Source organism: Trichoderma harzianum (assembly GCF_003025095.1).
Source record: "Trichoderma harzianum CBS 226.95 unplaced genomic scaffold M431scaffold_10, whole genome shotgun sequence".
Taxonomy (NCBI): Eukaryota; Fungi; Ascomycota; class Sordariomycetes; order Hypocreales; family Hypocreaceae; genus Trichoderma; species Trichoderma harzianum.
The window spans coordinates 5736-26707 of record NW_020209258.1 but is presented as its reverse complement, the minus strand read 5'-3'; the positions used below and the strand labels follow the sequence as shown (position 1 = coordinate 26707).

The following is a 20972-nucleotide window of genomic DNA, read 5'->3' as shown; positions in this document are numbered from 1 at the left end:
AAACAATTTGTTATTCTGAAAATTTATGTAATGTATCCGCTGGATTTATCCAATAACTACCGCTCCCCCGTAGCATTGTGTTGATTTGAAGAGTAACATTAGAGCTTATGACCTGCCAAGGTAGCGGTTAATTGTTGAGTAAATCTTTTTCCTTTCTTCCGCTAAATGTAAAGTCATTTGACGTCACCTCAAGAAGAAAATACACAATGTATTTTTATTACTACAATTAATACAATTTACAATGTACAGTATACTTTCAAGCCTAGTTGTTATCTCCACCCCAATGTACAAAAACCAATGCAGCTAATAGCAGTGCCAAAGATTATTAAATGCCCGAGAAATAGAAAATAAATTAGGCATAATATGCATAATTGTTAAAGAGAGAGAAATAGGCTAAAGACGCGTAGCTTCCGAAACATTACAACCCTATGCGCATTCTCCCAATTGGGCCGGATTAGGGTCTCAATAACACCCCAGCGCAGCTCAAGTAAGACGGGCCGTTTGGTAGTTTATTTTATGCGGCCTAATGAGAAAGGAAATCCTTCCATCCACTGGTCTAGTTGACATCTTCATCTTGATATCCAACGTCTTTCATTGTCGCTGCATATGTAGTAGCTATTGGAGAATATTATTTCCTACATTAACCATTAGCCGGGGAAAAGGGGTGGTTGAACTAATGCTACCTTGAGCGAACAATTCGTCCTATCCCAACCCCTGCTGGTCACAATCACGCTTTAACATTTATCACTTTAAGCCTCAGCGGTGCCTGTTAGTTTCTGTCAGTGCCAAGCCCGAGAGGCCAAATGAGGAGAGGACTACACAAATGCCGGTCAATATCACAAGTACCGGCAGGGATATAAAGGTTGACTTTGGTAGTTGTTCAAAATATAAAATTAAGCAAATGAGGTTCATTAGTATATAAAAGAAAAGTAGTGTAACTTCTTTGTTATTGATGGAGAACAAATAATACCTTTTATACAAAACAAGAAATAAACAGCAATGGAAATGCTTAGCTTTGGATATAAAATATTCGAACAGGTTTAATTAGAGTAAGACTTCTTTTCATGATGTATTGTTACGATCTGTTCCGCCGTAACAGCTAGATCCCTTATAAATAGCTGGTTCCACTATAATAATCGCTACAATTGAGATTATTAGCCTAATCTTTTGCCCTGTATGGCGTAACGGTTAGTGGACCGTAACATGTATGTAATATTAATAAATCTCGCTCCGAGTTATATTGAGGAGTAAATGCAAGTATATTCTTTCCATACCAAAGAGTGTATTCGGCCAAATATATGGGTTATTTGGTTTATCATTGTATAATACTTGGTAATAGAAGAACTGCTGTTTCATGAGGGTAAACTTTGAACAAAGCTGAGTTGTATTATTGGGTATTTGAATTACCTTCTTGGTTGTTAGCATTACAAAACTGATATAGTTGGGATTTTGGGAACTACCGAAGGCTAAATTGGATGGGAAAATGGTAAAATCCAGTTGCTATATTTTCTCATTACCGAATATTATTTAGGGAGATTTCCGGTGCCTTAATTATCCTCTTTAACCTTGAATAATGTAGGCGAGTTAATCCTCAATCTGCCCTGTAATAATACTAAATAAATGCAAGACGGAAAGCTTACCTTTGAGGCTAAATAGCAAGTGTTACTGCCATACTTTGTTTCAGTGCTTTAACTCGGCAGTTTGATCAGGACATGCAAGTTGTAAGCCAGGTGAAGGCCTTGTGTTGACTATGATTGCTTCTGTGATTATGAACGGTGGAACATAGAGACGTCTGCTTCACTTGTCTCAGCGCCACAACTTTACATTAGCACTCACATCACAAGTCTAGTGGCGCCTGAACCTCGTGTTTCTCTTTGCTACACTTGGTGTCCTGATCACTGCACAATCCTGTCCCTCCGTCCACATATGGTGCATGAGGTACCGGCGGCTCTCCAGCCTATAGCCCTCTCCCCCCTTTAGTAAATCGGCTAAAGGCGACACATTCTGACACTACTTCCGAGACAATTCCTTATCCAGCTTGCGGCGGAGCAAGTTCCGACGGAGTTTCATATGGCAACTCGGCAAAACAGGGAATTACTGCCATAGCGTATACTTTCTATAACAATTGTTAGAATATTGAGTTTGGTGTTGATTGGATACTCGCAGGTACGCTAGTTCTCACCTTGCACAAGGGTTTTCTTCTTTTTATCGTTGGATGACTTATACTTCCTCACTGCAGAGAGAACGAATTATAGACAACGCCTTACGTCGAGGACCTGCGCCAACGTGGAAATCACTGACGCTCGCAAGCGCAGCACAAACGGTGAAAGCAACTATCTTCATTGGAAATCCTCCATTTCAGTTCGAGCTTCCTGATGAGATTGGGACTTACGGGCTCGGAGGCATATGTGTACACCCAAAACATAACTGTTTATGAGACTTGTTGACTTTCCAAGAGTGATCCGGTCTGGCTGCCGCCATATGTCTATGATGTATCAAATTTGCTGATCCCTTTTGCCAGCATAATGCCGACAGGCCTAGTGAGTCCTCCGTGTTGACTGCAGAGTACCCCTGACCGATCTATCTCTGCGTATCTCGTGGACTGTGTATAGATATATAAGAGGCCCTGCCCCCGATCTTATGATAGATAACTAATACCTTTCATCAATACAATACTACACCCAATCTACACATCTCAACACTCTGGGAGTAGCGAGCATGTGACCCAGTAAAAGGGGAGCAGCGCCGCAAATTGACTGCTATAATCATCATTTCTGCAGAAGATATTTCGTAGGCAACGGTGTATATAAGTTAGCAGATTAATAGTGGATGGTGCCTTTTATGCAAGGGTTTGAAGATATTCAAGGGCGAATTAAGAACCAAGAGACAGCTGACAAATGTGAGCTTGATTTGAGTGCAACGATTTCAATTTTAGCGAGCTACTGGGAGCATATAAAACAATTCAGCCAGGAACGTATGAATACTTGGATAATTGAATTGACTGTTTTGAACTAAGTGTTTTTGAAACCAAGTACTTCCGCTTTAAACACGGCTAGCCTCCCATTTTAGACACTCGTCAATGCCAGTGAGGAACATTTCTTGCCACTGGCGATACTCAAAACCAAGGAGCTTTTGAGCTAAGGAGGTATCCAGCGGCGCTTCCGTCTGTGTCGGTGGGATAGCATCCTTTCCCGGCATGCGCGGCGCAAGCTCAGGCCGCCTTTCTCGTACCATATCGGCTACCTCAGGCCATTTATGGACGCCCTCAGATAAAATAAAACGCTTTTGCTGCTTGTTAGGAAGTGGCTCTGCGCTCAGAGCCAGGATATGGACTTTCGCGACATCGCGAACATCAACCGTATGACGCACGAATATAGGTGGGTATGTATTGGGGCCTTCGGGGCCACCATTGAGGAGCATGTAGATGAATTGGTTGGTACTTAATCCGGGGATGTTGCTCGGCCTTGGGAAATTATTGGCGAAAGGGCCATAGATACCACTCGGGATCGCTAAAAGCATTAGCTTCTCAATATCAGTGCACGAGTATGGGGGTAGTAGCATACCTGAAGTAAAATCTACCTGAGGGTTAGCTTCAGCGAATTCCCACATTTTACGCTCAGCAAGTACTTTGGCACCGAGATACGCCATAACAGGACCGGCAGGATTATCGTCCTTCATGTAGACATCCTCTTGTTTCATCATATTCCAGTCTATCCTTTATAAGCCCTGGCTATAAAGTGTTGCTTTGTGTTGCTTTGAATAGATAATTGGGAGGGTGAAATTTAGTTCTTCGAGACTTACCATTTGGTCCAACCAACTCGGCACCAAAAGCTGATTTGCCATTATCTCCGAATAGGTTCATAAATGTCCCCGTATATATAAACTTTTTAATTCCCGCTTTCAGGGACTGCTCGATAAGATGAACAGTGCCATCATAAGCACCCTTCCATACCACCATAGATGGTGTAGTCGGGTCGGCGAAGCTTGGTGCGGCACAGTGAATAACAGCTTCGACTCCTAATATCACGTCTTTAGCACGACCAGAGTTATCACATATATTCAAGTATCCAACTCACCCTTCAAAGCATCTGTGAAGTCACCATCTGCCAGGTCGATCACCTCAACAACCTCTAGACCTGGCGCATTAGGATTCATGGCGTGGATAACCGAAGCCTTGCCTGGACGAGCCACACTATACGAAGAGTCAGTTCGCTAGGAAATGGATGTCTGAGCAGAGAGGCTGATGTACGGACGCTCGAACAGGAAAGCCAGCATCAAGGGCATGCTGAATGATGTGCGACCCCACGAAACCGGTACCACCGGTAATCTGTCAAAACAGTTAGATACTTGTGTTGGCAGGCGAGGTAAATAAGCATACCAGAATGAGTCCCTTCATATTAATGTGTACTCAGTAAGGGTATGTAGAGGTAGCTAGATGTGGTGAGCTATTCTAGAGGCAGTTCGATTTCACTTTTTAAAGTGACTGGCTACTTCTCTTTTAGTTCAGCTATTCATCTCATAGCCGGCTTAGATAGTTTGGATCGAGAGCTTTCCAGGAGGGTGTTATATAAAATCTCAGATTAGCAATCAGTAGAGATTAAATATTAATCAATAAAGTTATAGGGTCGCTTGGTAAGCCGTTGTGCGTTTGTTACAACACCTACTATTGATTTTGTTGTACTACAAGCAGCTTGAAGGACTAGCCAAGTAAACACAGAAAACGAGCTATGTACCAGTATCAATACGTTAACCGGCAGCCTTTTCCACACTAGAAGCTATTTCCGCACCGACAACCTTTTCCGCACTAGTGCATGAGTTAGCTGGTATTAGCATGGTACCTGTCCCAACCGGTTGTTGAGCGAATTCCATATTGAATATAAGGAGAGAATTGAGTTTTGAGGCTTTTTCTGATTTGGAAATAGATCCCCCGGGCACTGCAGAATAAGTGAGTAATCACCTCGATATACCTGCGGGCCTCGTGCCATCGTTAGGACTGTATGGAAAGAAATGTTACACATCAAATCTGTGTCACTACCTAGGCAGCAGTAGTTAGATAGTTTGTCCAGTTGCTATATTTCTGTCTGGCTGCAACGATCTCGTGGAAACAATATACAAAGCTTCACATCTAGTCGTCTCTGTACATCCCGTACTTTCAGATAAAAGGGCATAAACCCTGCGTCTCCAAATGCAGCGTAGATGTTTGTTTCTTAAGGTCTGCCATAAATGCGGGTTCGAGCTCGATGGTAAGTTTAAAGACGACCCCAATTTTGAACGAATCTCTAGGTTCTTAATAGAGAATACAACCATTTGGAATCATCTTTCTACTCGGGGACTTTTTTCAAGTTCAATTTGAATCTTAGTAAGCTGACAACGAGGTACAAGATTCTCTGAGACTTTCCATTATTAAAGAAACACTCCAGCCTATGCTGAATTGTTCTCATTCAGTTCAAAATCATAAGACACCCTTGGTTATAAAGTTCACAGAATCAAATTTGGCAATAGGTCAGCCATGTTTCCCTTTTCTGAACTCGGTGTTGCGGAGAAAGCCATACGCGCAATCCTGGAAACCGCAGCGAAAGACAAGCCTGTCTATATGCTGAACTTGGTTCGGTACCGAGAACAGGCTGAATACCGTCTGGACGATCTCCCTGAAATACGGGCTCTGCCTCCTTGTTCTGGATGGCGGGCATTCCATGAGCGTTACGCACCGGCCTTTTTAAAGGCGTCTGAGGGAACTGAGAATGAGGTACTATTTTATGGCAAGCACGTGGGGATCCTGATCGGAGAGGCAGACGATGAATGGGATGACATGATACTGTCAAATATCGGAGCGCGGATGATTTCTATAAGTTTATAACGAGCGAGAAATATTCACTTCACGCAATGCCACATCGCCTGGCTGCTCTTCGGGACAAAAAGTGGATTGTGTATGAGCAGAATGACGCGTAATCGTTCTTGAGGTCCATACATAGTCATATCCATATATTACATACTTGGTTGAACGACCTCATCGCTTCGCGGGAACTTCTCAACTCATTTGTCCCGGATACGAGTCTCTTGTCAACGCCACGTTATCCTCCAATAGGGCAAAAGTAACTACTTGACTACCTAACTAAATAATACAATAAGCAGTTGGTTTGGCAATGGTGTCCACGTACCATTGTAGTTCTACAACCCATCGAGCGGTACAGACAAAATCACATCTTTTCCGGCCACAAAGATTTATCTCCAATGTTGGGATGGCCCCTCCATAAGAATGGGAGTGTTGACCGAGATCAACTAATCCACTAACGCCACATTTCCTTCCCAAAAAACGCGGCAGGTGCACCATTTTCCCCATTTGGTGTCGGTCAGCCGTCGCGCCCAATGGCGCTCGCTCTTTGGCAACCTTCGGTTCTTACTAACTTAGTATCGACAATTGTCGCGGCTAGTTGGCAGATGTATCATCGAAAGAAAGTACCTCCATGTAAGCGAACCCTTAAATTTTGTCCGTGTAATGGTCACGCCTTGCTACTTACATTGAATTGGCTTCACCCACAGAAGGGCACAGCCAGCCATAAGTTGTGAGAGATGCCGTGCGTCCGTGGCCTCATTATGCGGCCAGGCACCGGAGTCATGACACTGCCTTTGCATTATCCGAGTTTCAGCTGTCGGGACATGTCTTATTAGTTGTCGGGCTTCTGGATAACTTACCACGTACTTCTGAAATAGGTTGTGCAACCGGCGTTTTCTACGATATTGCCAACTTTAGCTCTTCACGTCTTCTAAATCATATTCAAAAACTCCGGAAGGCCGCAATTGGGAAAGTAACTATTCGTTCGCATTGAGGGTCATGGGCGTATAGACAGCTCGGATTTGTCAAAACTTTCGTGTCAGAAGATAAGTAGTTTTCAGTATTTTCTCATGATGCATAATAAGATTTATTGCACAAACGACAGGGGGACCGCTTCCCGTATTAAGTCTAACACAGATCAATCTGACTGAAGTGGCATACCATGGTCTTTACGACGGAAGCTCCTCATCCTCAATCCAATAACAGATTCCCGTTTCCCATGCAGCAGAGGCGTGACGGCGTCATGCTTTTCCCGAATTGAAAGCCTTACAACTCTTAGATAAACACTAGATGAGAGCTAGGCTATCGGCGGCCACAATACATAGCATCCCCAGTAGTAAACAAGAGCCCATCGCATCTTTCCCATTTCAGCGTATGATCTGTTTTACAACTGGTGACTCAAGAACGAATTGAGTCTGACTGTTCTCTCTACTTATATCCGCAAACCTCTACCCCCACGACTTAGCTAGCATCCTGGAGCAAGCAGCCCGTCGCCTTCACTTTTGCCGCCATGGCCTCTCGGTTAAATCTTCTCGAGGGTTCTTTCCGCACCTACGCACCTACACCAAATCTCAAGTTTGACGTTATTCCTATTAATGTTCTTGATACGACACACTTAGTGAAGCCGTTTGTCACGACATATTGTGTTTACTTGGAAGGATGTTTAAGTTCTAGTAAGCTTCGTGACTCATTGGAAGCGCTTGTTATCCACAGGTATAGAGTTTTAGCTTCGCGTTTCGCTAGGACTTGGATATCTCGGGGATAGCTAATCCAAATATATCTATGTACTTGGAAAGGAAAATAAAAGGGACACTAAAGCATTTATACTTGTGATTACAGTAGACAAAATCTAATATGCTGTGCCAACAGTTTCTCAAGCGTATATCTGTGATAAAGCTGTAAATATTTATCGGGGGCAAGTTGTGCGGACGACGGATGTTATATAGTTACCGATGACGAAAGACGTAGCTATGCCTACGTAATTAGTCATTACGCAATTTTCCAGATACTCAGCTTCTAGTCTTTCCTTCGATTGCATATCGGGTCTCCTTGCAATTGAGCCAAGATCCGCCATAGTAGCAGCGGAAGATAGTGGGTAGTCCCGCACAGTGAAATATCTTTCGGAGGTTACTGCCGCTCCGAAGCTCCGAGCAAACTCCCTTTCAACAGTTCTCAGAACATCACTAACGGCACAGGTTTATGGAAACGATTGGAAATGTGTTTCCTCTACTCTAGATAATATTTCACGGCCTGGAAGTTAATAAGTACCGAAGCTAAGTTACTTGGTTGTAAATGACAGCAAAATGTGGATAGATTATCCGAAGGGAGAGACTTTTCAGATTTATATATACAGACCGAGATTCCTAATTACACGTCAATCCAATATCTAGATTATTCTTCATTAACAACCAAGAAACAAGAGGTATCAACAATAAGATTTCTTGGGATGAAAGTATTGATAATAGGTGGTGGTGTCGGAGGACTTTGCTTAGCGCATGGTCTTCTCAAGACAGGAATAGAAGTACAGGTGTTTGAGCAGCAGGTGAGAGTTGTAGACGCGAAGGGTTTTGAAGATGCTCATTAAACTAATAATAGGCTTAGTTAAGTAACACTGAGAACTTAGCTGGATATGGAATTCATATCAATCAAGACGGTAGACGTGCATTGCGGACCTGCCTGCCACTTTCGAGCTGGACGCAACTCCAAACTATTTTCACACCCGCTGGGGCACAATTATATTTTCGCGACACACAGCTACAGCTCTTAGCCGAACGAGACGATGCAGAGCTAAGTGGAAAGTCGATCAAAGAAACAGAGCGTTGTGGTATCGGACGACTAGAGCTTCGCGATGTCTTACTCGAAGGTCTTGTCAACAAATCATCTCCGGTTGTCCAGTGGAGCAAATTCTTCGTTCGATATGATCAACTCCTAGACGGGCAGGTTCGCGCTCATTTTTCCGATGGGACTTTTGTTGATGGAGACTTACTTGTTGGTGCTGACGGACCAAACTCGACAGTACGCCATCAGTATCTTCCAGATCTCAAACGTTTGGATCTTGGGGTTTCTGCTATTACCGGCCGTTACTTGCTCGATGAGCAGCGAATTGAAAACCTTCCGGCTGAGATAACGGATGGATCACTAAACAACATTGTTCCATATGGGAAAGGTTGGATGTTCAGCTCAGCTTGGAAGTTTAGACCCGCTGATGGAAATCATTCTTCGGAGGCGGAACACTACGTTGTTTGGGCGTATGTCTTGCCAACAGAAGATATTCCTCAGAATGCCAATGGGCTCGACGGATCGAAGTTGAGAGACCACGTACTTGAGGTTACGAAAGGATGGTCGCCACAGTTGCGAAACATGTTGAGCGACTCAGATACGTCCTCTATCAAGTATCCATCTCTGCTTTCGATGCCAACTCTGTCCAAATGGGATCCCAGTAATGTCACCCTTCTGGGTGATGCTATTCACAATATGACACCTATGGGCGGTATTGGTGCCAACACTGCACTTCAGGATGCAGAAGTTCTTTCAAGGCATATCACGGACGTTGCGGCGGGCAGATTGACCATAACTGAAGCAGTTGGCAATTATCAAGATGAAATGTTGGTTTATGCCAACGAGGCATTGCAGCTGTCTCGAAGAAATGCGGAAAACGCATGCAACGGGGGAGGAATCCGACGCTTTATTTTCCGAGGCCTTCTCCGTGCCGCACAGGCTTCCCCTGTTATTATGCGTGCAACTATTGGACGAACAGCAGTGAAAGAGTAATGGTTATATATACGACTAATTGAAATAACTCTTCTTCAGTATGTGAAATAAAATGTTGCACTCTAGGCACTCGTAACGGTAAAGCACAAGCGCCTGTGGCTAAATGAGGCCAAACTGGATGCCATTATATTTATCCATTAGTTCAAATCATGCTAATCAACTCTTGCGCACTACTCTATCGGCATAATTAATCTTGATTAAACCGTCCTCAATTGCCCCTAGATCCCCAACATCGTTCGCTTTCATCTCCCTGCTCTTATTCGCAGCCTTTGACCTCGGTGGGCGGCTCATGCTGGCGCCCGCTAGTGTGCTAAACTCAGCATTGTTAGTATCCTGAATAATGTTGTAAGCCAGTAGTCTAGCGTCTACTGCAGCTTCAGCCCCCTCCAACGCAACGCGATGGCATTAACAGTATAAATTGTTAAAGGACATGTGAGGCTGAGAGATTCGCTTCACCTCCAACAGTCCGTTGTATGGTAGCTGTGTTTCCACCAAACCCGTAGGGTTTATTACGTAAGGAATTTATGCTCGCCGATGATGTTGAAGGTTCCCCGCGATAGCATACCATCATATACACCGGGTCAAAATTATCTTTCCTACCCGGGCCCATGTGTGTCGAGATCATTGAGAGGCCTTCTTCTCAGTCTTTCCTCCTACTGGACCGAAATTTCGTTCCCCTGAGCTACAAAAGGACGTATCGAAAGACGTCGACACTGCCTGCAATGGAAATGTTTGAAGCCGAGTTGGCCAAAGCAACAAACCTTGACAACGGGGACATGCTGGGTGCCGTTGCTAGTCATTGACAATAACGGTGAGACAAGTCACTTCCCTACGAGTGTTGAAATGCGTATGAAGGCGTAAGAAGAGAACATATAATTCATACTGCGGGCACGAGCAGGAAATTTCTTATACCGACATGCTGCTGGACGCCAATTACTTGTCACTGACTCGCCGCCGTTGGATCCTGATTGCACTATATCACTCACCTCGGCGGGCAAGTTCTTTACCAATATCGCAGCCTTGCAATTGGTTGAACGTGGTATTTTGATGCTCGACGAGCCAATTACCAGGCATCTTCCAGAGATTGAGAAATGCCTGCTCGTGGAGGAAGTGGACGAAGAAACACGGCTACGCCCCCCAATTTGTAGCGTCACGTTGCGTCACTTACTCTTGAACACGAGTGGAATGGGCACCCCCGATTCGTACCAAGAACGGTTTGGCAGAGAGGATAGAGTACTGCCCCCAGACTTTCCCGATGACGCCCATCCCTTAGCCAGGAATCAACTTACACACCTCTTCTTTGAGCCTGGTGAGGGCTTCGAGTACGGATGGGGTATCTATTGCGTGCAGCTACTCGTCGGGCGGCTTGGCGGTAAGGATCGGTTCTTCGAGTACGTCGACCACCACATCTTTGGCGCGCTTGGCATGACCACTTCCACCTACCGACCGGCTCTGGCGCCGCAGGTCTGGAAGCGTCGCCTGCAGATGGTAGAGCGCAAGGTGGACGCCTCTACGATGAACGGCGAGGCATACCTCGTGGCCCGTGACAAAGATACGTATGGCCTGACCTGCAGTATATCCGATCTTGCCCGGCTCTTTGGCGATATTATATCGCCGGATTGCAAGCTGCTCCAGCGCCAGGAACACCGTGATCTGTTTTTCGCGCCGCAGTTGACTCCCGGTAGCCTTGCACACCAGTCGCTTCTGGCAGAAACCACCAACTATGGCTTCCTGCTCCCCCTCGAACAGGACGTGCCGCATAAGGTATCCTGGGCGTTAATACCACCTCCAGCCATGAACTGGACCGCGGCGGGTGCACTTGTTGAAGAGGACGGTTCCCTCCCCGGCTCATGTATCCCGAAAGGGACTGTCGCATTTGAAGGTCAACCCAATATCATTTGGACCATGAACCGCGAAAAGGGGCGTATGATGCTTTTTGGTACCCAGTTACTGCCTGGCTACGATGTGAAAGCACATAATCTGGCGGTTCAATTCTTGTATGACGCTTGGAAGACATTTGGCTAGGTTCTGACAACCCGGGTTCCTAAAGCGGTATATATAAACCAAAGTTCTAGAAACTATTGCAAAATAAGGTAACGTCTTCTGGTCCCACCTGATTCTGGTGCTTTTCCCATGTTTTATGTATATCCCATTCACTATTGAAGCGGCAATTGAGTATTCCCAAGTTTGCGTGGGTGCAACCGAGATCAGACGTATGTTGGTGATGCTATTATTATCGCTTGATACGCTTTTATGGAGATGTCGGTAATCGAAAGCAATTATTCTTGCTATAGCATGCGTGTCATTTGCGTGTGCCATTTGTCTCCATGTTTGAACTTGCATGGTATCTCGTGTATCTTGCTTCTCCGATTTTGTTATCCCCTAGCATCTGCTCTTGGTCTGGGCATGTACGATCTAAGCGACGCCAAGGCGGCTTCGGATCAATTTAAGTGTTCCCCTCATATTCGTCCTTCCTATTTTGGACAGACATCTACGATCAACAAGGGCCAAGTATGCAATATTAAAGAATATCGTCAGTAGAAAGCGCTGGCCACCACACCATCCGCTCCAATGGGACGTTCGGCAATTGCGGATCGCCAGCCGCCGATGGCCCCCCTTCCTACCTGTGTAAATCATCCAGGCCTTTGTAGCTTATAGCGCGGCTATATATAGTATTCGGATCTGTTGCCAGACTTGTTTTTTATGCGAGTTTGCGAGTTAATTTGTAATCCCTTGCTGAGCAATCAATTACGAAATCAGCCGTGCGGGTGTAGTGTAAAGGCATTGAGCTTAGCTGTATGCTTATTCTAGAACTTCAAATAAATAGCGGCTATCCTGATTCTGATAGGCCTGCTATTGCTGCAATGGAACTCTACATACTACACCGCCGTCTTTATATTCTTACCACCTTCTGTATCCGATGGCCAGAAGAAGGAAGATACTAATACCTCTTCAGTAATAACTCTGTAGCCGGGCATATGGTTGTCCCATTAAACTGTGTTTATGCAATTAACCTGTTTCCGGTGCCGCTTTGATACGTGAATGGCAGGAGTTTTCTCTCCCGGGAAAGCCTTGTTGAGCTTGCCTCAGAGGTTGATGATTAGTATATGACTTGGTTGCGTGATCGGCAGCCCGCCCTTTCAAGTATGCATAAAACTTAGACCGTGTGCTCTGGCAGTTTGCCAATTGTGAATAAGTGTAGACCCAAGCTTCTTCTTTCCTTTGAGTGGAACAAGTAGGTTGAAAGATGCGCCTGTCAGTGGCTTTGAGCAACGGCGCAGCCGTGGCGCTAGCAGCCTCACCTCAAGCTATACAACATGTCTCAAGGGCCGACAAAGTCGAGCCATGCGCCGAAGTCAGCAACTTATGGGCCGCTCAGATTTCCAGCACCGGTGAGTCTTCCGCACACCGGATGAAGATATCAAGTTCTGCTGACACCGCCGCGCTTGCCAGCCTTACCGAGTGTGCCCGCCTCTCTTGCTTATGCCTGCCTGAATACAATTCCCCTGCATAAAGACGCTGGGATTGAGTTGATTGACTCTTTGGAGCCATATCTCGAGTGGCAGACGGACGCGGCCTACAAGGCAGACCCGCCTGCCGATTACTTCTACCCGCCCCACGACATTTTCAAGGCACTTGCCGGCGTTAGGGCAGATCTTGTGGCGGACAAGTATACGAACGAGTACGAGTTCCAGGTGGATCTTTACGCTCGAGTATTTGCTCCAGCGCACGATGGACACTTTGTCTTCTATCCAGATGCGCTGACCATTGCGTTTGAGTGGACACGCGCGAAGCCCATCGTGTCTATCAGTGAGAATGGACGGGATTTGCCTGTAGTCAAACTCTATGGTGAGTCTCGTGCTGTTGATATGTTCCCTGTATACAACCGCGTGGACAATAGCTGATCCAAAAAAAAAAAAAAGAGGATGTTGCCAAGGACCCAAAGACAGCGCCTACAATCACAAAGATCAACGGCATCGAGGCTTCAAAATACATCCTTGACACCATCGCAGTGGCCTCTTTCAACCAGGATATAGATGCCGCCTACAACTCCATGTTTTATTCCAAAGGATTCGCGGCGGCTACGGGCACTCAAGGATACTTTTCAGGCGGAGGCCGCATCCGATACCTGTACCAGGGCCCAGAGACGAAATTTACCTTTGACAATGGAACCACCGCAACCTTTGAGAACACTGCGTCCGTCAAGGCAAATATGACGGGCGTCGTGGATGGTCAATCCTATTTTGATACCTTTTGCTTTCTGAGTGTCGATTTCTTTCGACGCAGTGCTGTGCCTGCTGAACCTGCTACTATCGGTGCGAGAGCTCAGCCGGGCCAGAACCCCGGGTACCCAGTGCCAGTTCTAGCTACTAATGACGGTATTGTGTCTGGCTACTTTCTCGAAGGTGGCGGTTTGGACGATGTCGCGGTCATCTCGATCCTCACCTTTGAGCCCAGCTCCCCGCCCCAATTCCAGGCCGTCGTCCAAAATTTCTTTGCAGAAGCGGTAGCCGCCGGGAAATCGAAGCTTGTTGTCGACTTCCAGGGCAATCCCGGAGGTTTCATAGCTCTGGGCTACGACTTTTACGGTCAACTCTTCCCCCATATCCGAGCGGATGGGTTCTCGCGGTGGAAGCTCAGCCCAGAGTTCGAGACTATCGCCCATGCCTTTAGTAACGCCACCAAGGGCGTGAATCCTTATACTGAGGCTGATATTGGAAAGATTCAGGCGTATTTGACGTCGGAGAATTGGCGCTTCGACCTGGACAAGAAAGAGCAGCCTTTTACCAGCTTTGCGGACAAATTTGCACCAAGGGTTTTCCAGGGTACAAACTACACGGATCTCATGAGGTGGAACTGGAGCGATCCTCTTATCTCAACGAACTTCACAACCGGATTTGGCCTCGGGATTTCAGGATATGGATCCCGCGTAAATCTCACTCAACCGTTTCTGCCAGAGAACATTGTCCTTCTGTATGATGGATCCTGCGCCTCGACTTGTACATTGGCATCCGAATTCCTCAGAATCAACGCAGGCGTCAAGTCTGTTGCTTTCGGCGGCCGGCCGAAGAAAGGCCCGATCCAGGCAGTCGGCGGGGTGAAGGGTTCGCAAGTATACCAGCTCACCAATATCTTCCAGCTTGCTGAGCAAGGGATAATCCTTGGCACGAGTCCTGCGAATGTGGAGGCGTTGCAGAACGTGAACCCCCTCCCGATCGTCCGCAGCACGGCGGGTTCAGTGAATGTGCGAGACCAGATCCTCCGACCGAACTTACACGATGGCCTGCCGGCGCAGTTTGTCGTCGAGCATGCCGACTGTCGGCTTTATTGGACAGCGCCCATGGTTAATGATATCACCGAGGTCTGGAAGGCTGCTGCTAACGCAGCCTTCAACAATGCCAAGTGTGCAGACGGTGGTATTGCGCATAGGGCTCCAAAGTCTTTTGTCCGCCCCGTTGTGAACCCGAAGTTGCCTATGGATATTGATCTTGATAAGACAGAGCGCTCAGGGCTGTGGAATGCAAAGTTTCGTCTCCGTACTATAGACTGAAAGTTGAGTTCCTAGAGAAGCTAAGTCCTGCGTTTACTTATATATATAATAGGAGTAGTTGAAAATTAAATAAATACGAAGTACTCTTTGCAGAAACCAACACAAGAAACCAATACAAGAGACAATGATTTTTACATAGTGAGTTTGACCTTGGTCAGTAAGAAGAAGTTTTCGCCTACGTCCAAATACTACGATTACCTCGGCGACTATGGCCAAAGGAAGTCTAATGGCGGACTGGTTCAATAGCATTTGCCCACTGGCTGGGACCCCTCTGGCCGGTGGGGAACGCGGGTGGTTAGACTTCCATTTGCAGGGGGGGTTTGATTAGACATTAGACGGCATTTGCCTATTGGTTCCCTCTCCCCCGGCCCAACAGCAATCATCCATCAAGTTGTACCACGACTCGAAGTATAGCGGAATGGGATTAACCCTTGTAGGGCTCGGTCCTGACCCTGAGCCCTTCCTTTGCATCAACCTTCGCATTCTCGCCTTCGTTTCTGGTTGAAGGAAATAATCTGGATTGGGCGCGGCTGATGCCAGAGGAGAAGCTTATTTGTCTCGCAAACCGACCGTCGAGCTCAGTGGAATTACAAGTTGATTGAGGCTGCGAATGCCATGGGTGTCAAGCTCCTTTCGCTGCCTCTACACTAATCCCCAAGGAGCATAGCTACTGACGGGGAACCTTCCGTCGCAGTTCTAGGAAGATTATGTGGGCATCCCACAGTCTTGTTTTGCATGTCTGCGACTCAAGTCAACAAAGCGAATGGGGCAAGCAGGTGTGCCATGCTGACAGGTCTGATGGTCCAGCCAGCTTCAGAATATGAAATATCCCTCCTTACGTGAAACTTTTCGCCGAAGGAACAAACACAGTTCAGCGGAAGATTTGGGCAAGCACTCGCCTTACCAAAAGTTCCTCAATGTGTTAGTGAGGTTCCTTTGTCGAAATCATGACATGGGTAGACAGCACTCATGCAACTTTGATCCACTGCGGTCGCATGCTGAGCCGCTGAGTAACAATACTGGCAATTGGTCAGGAGCTGTAAGCCCTGCAACTAATCAGACTTGAAACAAGGGCTCCGTACGTTCCCACTGCCCTTCAGACCAAACACCCTGTCTTTCGAACTCTCTTCCGTGGCCAACCTGATTCTGTTGCGACAGTCCTAACTTTGGCGACATCGTGGGCGAGGCTAGCGAAAAGCCGTATCAGTCAAGACCTTCATTGTGTGGGGACTGTGGCACATTTGATTGTGATGGCGAGATACGTTTCCACGTTGGGTATGCCAGTACAATGACTTCACTCAGTTAGCAGAGTCACAAAATCGAGTCCCAAGGTAGCGCCAGAAACCTACTGGTCTCAATATCGCTCTGAACAGTTACCAAGCTGACCCTGTGAAAGGCTCTCTGTGGTAGATTCTAGTCTTAGTATGGCGTATGGAGATCTGTTATTCGCCGGTAAGCCTGTCGGATATACGTCTTTGACATTGGCAGCCCGCTTTCTGGCTTCCGGGAACTCATCGGCTTTAAATGGCAAGGTAAAGGTACGCTGATGATATTATCTGGGGCGTGACCAGGCATACACCAGATAACAGGAATCGAACTCTCACGATGAGGGTCAATTATGTCCACCATAGCTGAACGCCTCGTGCCAAATCCGAGATGAAAGTAGAATACATGAGGATCTAAGTTGAAACTAGAACCAATCAGTTCAATTATGGCTGGCGCAAGGTGCCCTATTATGATCAACGTACTTCGTCCTTTTCTGCTGATTTACACCCCGGTGTGCATAGCTGCATCTCAAGGGCCAATGTCGATCACACGATTGAAATACATAATCATAGTTCTAGATGTTTCGCGGCTTACTGATGTTACACATGACCATCCATATTTTGGCACTAGTTGAGAAGACGAGCTGGGCTCTGCAATCTCTAAAGATTATAAGATCCGTCTCAGTTCAGAGTAAACACGACGGAGAGCCTAGAGAGCAAAAAACACAGTAGCTTCTCGCAATTGGATAAAACACTAGATGGGTTGCTTTAGGATGGTCAGACTGCAATACTGCAGAATAGATAAGTACTGTATATACATACTGTTCTGGAGGTATATAGAGGCCCCGAATCTAGATCTTGGTTCCCAATTATCGGGTGCTGAGATTTGAAATCCGGGAACCTCTCCCTGGGATCCTAAACTTTGCAACACGCTTTCCCATGGTTTGCTATACTAATATATACTTTACTATTCATGTCAGTGTATAATCTGTAAAGCCCCCTTTTTCGTCCTAACACTTAATCAGAAAAGCGTGGTTAATGCTCACAATTATCGACATCTAAACAAACCACTAGACAGACGCCAGGCACATGCAATTTGCAACCAATACATCGAACGTCAACCGCTTCCAGATCAACGTTTCTAGGCATCCAAGACCTTCCAACCGCCAACCAGGAGGTTAGTGTAGATCCTGAATGGATCATATTTGGTCCGAATGTCCTTGAGGCGCCTCAAGTTGGCACTTGGATAGCTCTGGAACACGGGTTGGCCATCTCCTGCGTCATTCATGTATAAGTAGCCGCCAGCAACGCCATGAGAAGTGATGGTTCCCTCAATCTTGGCAATGGTAGCTTTGGCGAAAGCCCGCACCGTGTCGTCGTCACCAGCGTTCTGCCAGGACAGGTTCTGCACGATCCAGAAGTAGGGGGCATTGTTAGCGTCCACGCCTTGGGGGTTGCTGCCGCCACGATTGCGGCCATTCTCAATGAACTCTTTGGTGACGGGCTGAAAGGTAATGGAAGCAGTCAATCCAGCAATGTCTGCCAGTTGCGAGTTGGCATCTCCGAAAAATGTGTCGTGCACAGTGGAAAGACCTTCACGATTGACCATGAAAGACGCAACACGGAAGCTGTAAAAGTATCAAGTTAGCGCTTGCGTCCATGACACGCGGTTGACTGAAGCGAGAGTCAAAACTTACTCCTGGCGAAGTCCATTGGGCTGCAGTGCGTCAACGGCACTGATATACGTAGCAAGGGCCCCAAACGCGTACTGATCAGCCACAGTCTTGAGCGACGTAAAGTTCTCAAACACGGTAGGAGAATTGGTCAAGGAGTCGTAGAATCTTGATGCCGCGTAAGCAATCATTCCAACGCTGGGGTAACCAACGATTGTAGGGATGATGGCGGCCTTGCTATCGGCAGATCCGTATTTGCCAAAGTTGTAGACGGCATCGAGGTACTTGTTCTTGTCGGTCTCGTTATACTGCGCGATTCCGATCCAGACGCCGGGAGACGGAACGGTCCTGAGATCAAAACGCGTGACAATAGCGAAGGAATTGCCGCCGCCTTTCAAAGCCCAATACAGGTCCGAATAGGCATTATCTGCTTTGGCCACCACAATGAGACCGCTGGAGAGGACGGTCTCGTATGCCACGACATTATCAGCAGCGAAGCCGTATTGGCTCGAGTGAAATGAAATGCCGCCTCCCAGCAGCAAACCAGCAACTCCAACATGGCCGATACGACCTCCAACAGCCGTCAGGTTGTAGGGTTGCAGATACGAATAAACGTCCCTCCACCGGTAGGCTGGCCCAACAGAGACGGTAGCATGATCGTGTGACAAAGCGAGAGTGCTTAGGTTGGAATTGGATAGCAACACGCCCGAGCTGCCGATGCTGTTATAGCCTTGGACAGGCATATGACCACCGCTGCGAACCGCGAATTTAGTCGAAGTTAGCGTCAGCGTGGTCACCGCGAAAGAGAGCTGCTGGGCATTTTGAGGCACAAAGACACATGCTGGTGTGTTGTAGGCTGTCGACGACCAGTACTGCGTCTGTGTTTCATACTTGTAGTTGTCGGAGCCCTCAAAAAAGGTATGGTCTGGGTGTGTGAGGCTCAAGAGCTTGCACGCAATTTTTTGAGAACCAGCGATTGCAGAAACAGGACCAGTAGCTGCTGCACATGCACCGTGATGAGGAACGGCGCATGCGAGCAGCCATGCGGCGAGGAGAAATACGCGACCCATTGTATTACAGCTGCAATCCCTCTGAATCTGGGGTGCAAAAGACTGATGGTGGGTTACTCCGAAGGGAAAGGGAGAAAAGGCAAAGGATGGTGAAAGGGTTAGGCTGCACTGGTGTCAACACCTTTCTTTTATGTCAACTCGAGCTGGCGTGGCAGCAACGATGCGACGGCTTCGACGGGATGATCGGAACACATCGTCCTGGGCCCATGAATGACCTTGATGAACTTCATATGAGAAATTTCGAGCCCCCTTGTCCAGACTCCATGCGGCGTAGCTGCCCATCTATCGGAGCGAAGCGCAATACAGCGGCCCTTTGTGGCGTCCGGGATGGTGGAACTGAGCATGGGACCTGCAGAATATGCAGTAGACAACTGGCTAAAGCTAAATCCTTCGGCCTGCAAGCATATTCAACGCCACCACTTAGAAGTTCTGCCTCTACCTCTCAGCGCTCGTTAGGGTTATAAGAACAGAAAGAGAGGGTTTTATAAGTAGGAATTTAGGAATAGGTTTAATAATATAGGTATATATATACTAAGTTCCCCTCTCCTAAACGAGGGTTTAGTTTAGACTATATATAAGTAAGTATATACTCCCCTTTATTACGCCCCCTTTTACTAAAATACTATCCTAGTGTTTAAAATCTCCTATACTAAACTATATTACTTACTTAAATAAACCTTAATTAAATTTTATAAAAAATAAAAAATAAAAATAAATAATAGATTTTTTTCTTTTTTTTTTAAAGCTTTTATAATTATTAAAAAAAAAAAACCTTAGTTTTTTTATATTAATTTTTTAAAAAAAGTATTAGTTTTTTATTAATTATAATATAAATTTCTTAATTTTTATTTTATTATAAAATAATATAACTTTTTTAATTAATAAGTTTTTATTATATAATAAAAAAATAAAAAAAAAAGTCTTTTATATTAAGGAAAATAATATAAAAGTATATTTAGTAACTAAGATAAAAACCTATATTATAGTATTAGTATAAAATAAAATTATTTTATAAAAATAAAAAAAATCTTAAAAAAAAAAAAAAAACTAAACCTAAGAAAAATAGGAAATATTTTTAAAATTAAAAAATAAAAAAATAAATACTATTTTTATATTAGTTTTAAAGTATAATATAATATATTAATATAAATTAAAAAAAAGAAAAAAAGTAAAAAAAGTAAAAGAAAAAGAAGTAATATATTAGTAATATTAAAAAATCCTTTATTAAACTTTAATTATTTAGTTTTAAAGGTAAAAATTATTAAAACCTAGGGTTTTTATTAAGTTATTTTTTAAATTTAAACTATATAATATACTTTTTTTTTTTACTTTTATAAAGTTAAAGCTAGTTTATATATTATTATATTATAATATTATTAAATAATACCTAAGGGAGGGTAAAGTATAAGTTAATAACTTTAGTAAGAAAAAAGTAAAGTATAATTATTAAGTTAATTTTATAGTTTTAAAAATATTTATAAAGGTTTACCTAAAGGTTTATAAACTTTTATTTTTTAATTTTATAAAGTAGTATATAAGGGGTAAAGTATTAAACTTTATTTATTTTTTTAAAAGTTTTTTAAAAGTAAATAATTTTTTTTTAAAAAGGCTAAAGTATAATTATTTTATAAAAGGTTTTTTTAAGTAAAGTTTTATTAATAGTAATTACTTTATAATTTTAAATTTAGTATTTAAGAGGGGTATAGGTTTAATATTAGTATTTTCTTTACTTATTAAATTTATAAAGCTTATAGCTTAAGTAGTAAGTAATCCTTAGGTAATATAATTTTACTTTTTTTTTTAATTATT

At 44.8% G+C, this 20972-nt stretch overlaps 5 protein-coding genes across 5 annotated transcripts; 2 read left to right on the top strand and 3 right to left on the bottom strand.

Moving 5' to 3' along the window:
* Positions 1–1001: 1001 nt before the first annotated feature.
* M431DRAFT_510242 (hypothetical protein) lies at positions 1002–1392 on the bottom strand. Its single transcript, XM_024919429.1, has 2 exons — positions 1275–1392; positions 1002–1172 (listed from the first exon to the last, which is right to left on the bottom strand). The coding sequence occupies exons 1-2, from the start codon at positions 1354–1356 to the stop codon at positions 1063–1065; spliced, it is 192 nt and encodes a 63-aa protein (XP_024771676.1). The 5' UTR covers positions 1357–1392; the 3' UTR covers positions 1002–1062.
* A 1650-nt stretch (positions 1393–3042) lies between these two features.
* On the bottom strand, positions 3043–3549 carry M431DRAFT_120401 (hypothetical protein; the record flags this gene model as incomplete). The annotated part of the gene is made up of 1 exon (XM_024912096.1): positions 3043–3549. The coding sequence occupies exon 1, from the start codon at positions 3517–3519 to the stop codon at positions 3043–3045; it is 477 nt and encodes a 158-aa protein (XP_024771675.1). The 5' UTR covers positions 3520–3549.
* Positions 3550–8279: 4730 nt separating this feature from the next.
* On the top strand, positions 8280–9604 carry M431DRAFT_7469 (hypothetical protein; the record flags this gene model as incomplete). The annotated part of the gene is made up of 2 exons (XM_024922254.1): positions 8280–8375; positions 8435–9604. The coding sequence occupies 2 exons, from the start codon at positions 8280–8282 to the stop codon at positions 9602–9604; spliced, it is 1266 nt and encodes a 421-aa protein (XP_024771674.1).
* Positions 9605–10715: 1111 nt separating this feature from the next.
* Positions 10716–15155, top strand: M431DRAFT_18432 (hypothetical protein; the record flags this gene model as incomplete). Its single annotated transcript, XM_024913165.1, has 4 exons — positions 10716–11601; positions 12932–12996; positions 13058–13453; positions 13528–15155. Exons 1-4 carry the CDS (start codon positions 10790–10792, stop codon positions 15153–15155), a joined length of 2901 nt encoding a protein of 966 aa, XP_024771673.1. The 5' UTR covers positions 10716–10789.
* Positions 15156–17561: 2406 nt separating this feature from the next.
* On the bottom strand, positions 17562–19163 carry M431DRAFT_484078 (hypothetical protein; the record flags this gene model as incomplete). The annotated part of the gene is made up of 2 exons (XM_024916172.1): positions 17562–18048; positions 18118–19163. The coding sequence occupies 2 exons, from the start codon at positions 19161–19163 to the stop codon at positions 17562–17564; spliced, it is 1533 nt and encodes a 510-aa protein (XP_024771672.1).
* Positions 19164–20972: the final 1809 nt, after the last annotated feature.

Excerpts from the sequence above, each read along its gene's own strand:
- M431DRAFT_510242 (XM_024919429.1), bottom strand. The coding sequence starts at position 1,356 with ATGAAACAGCAGTTCTTCTATTACCAAGTATTATACAATGATAAACCA. Across the intron at positions 1,173-1,274 it reads TTGGCCGAATACACTCTTTG|GGCAAAAGATTAGGCTAATA; the intron begins GTATGGAAAGAA and ends TACGCCATACAG.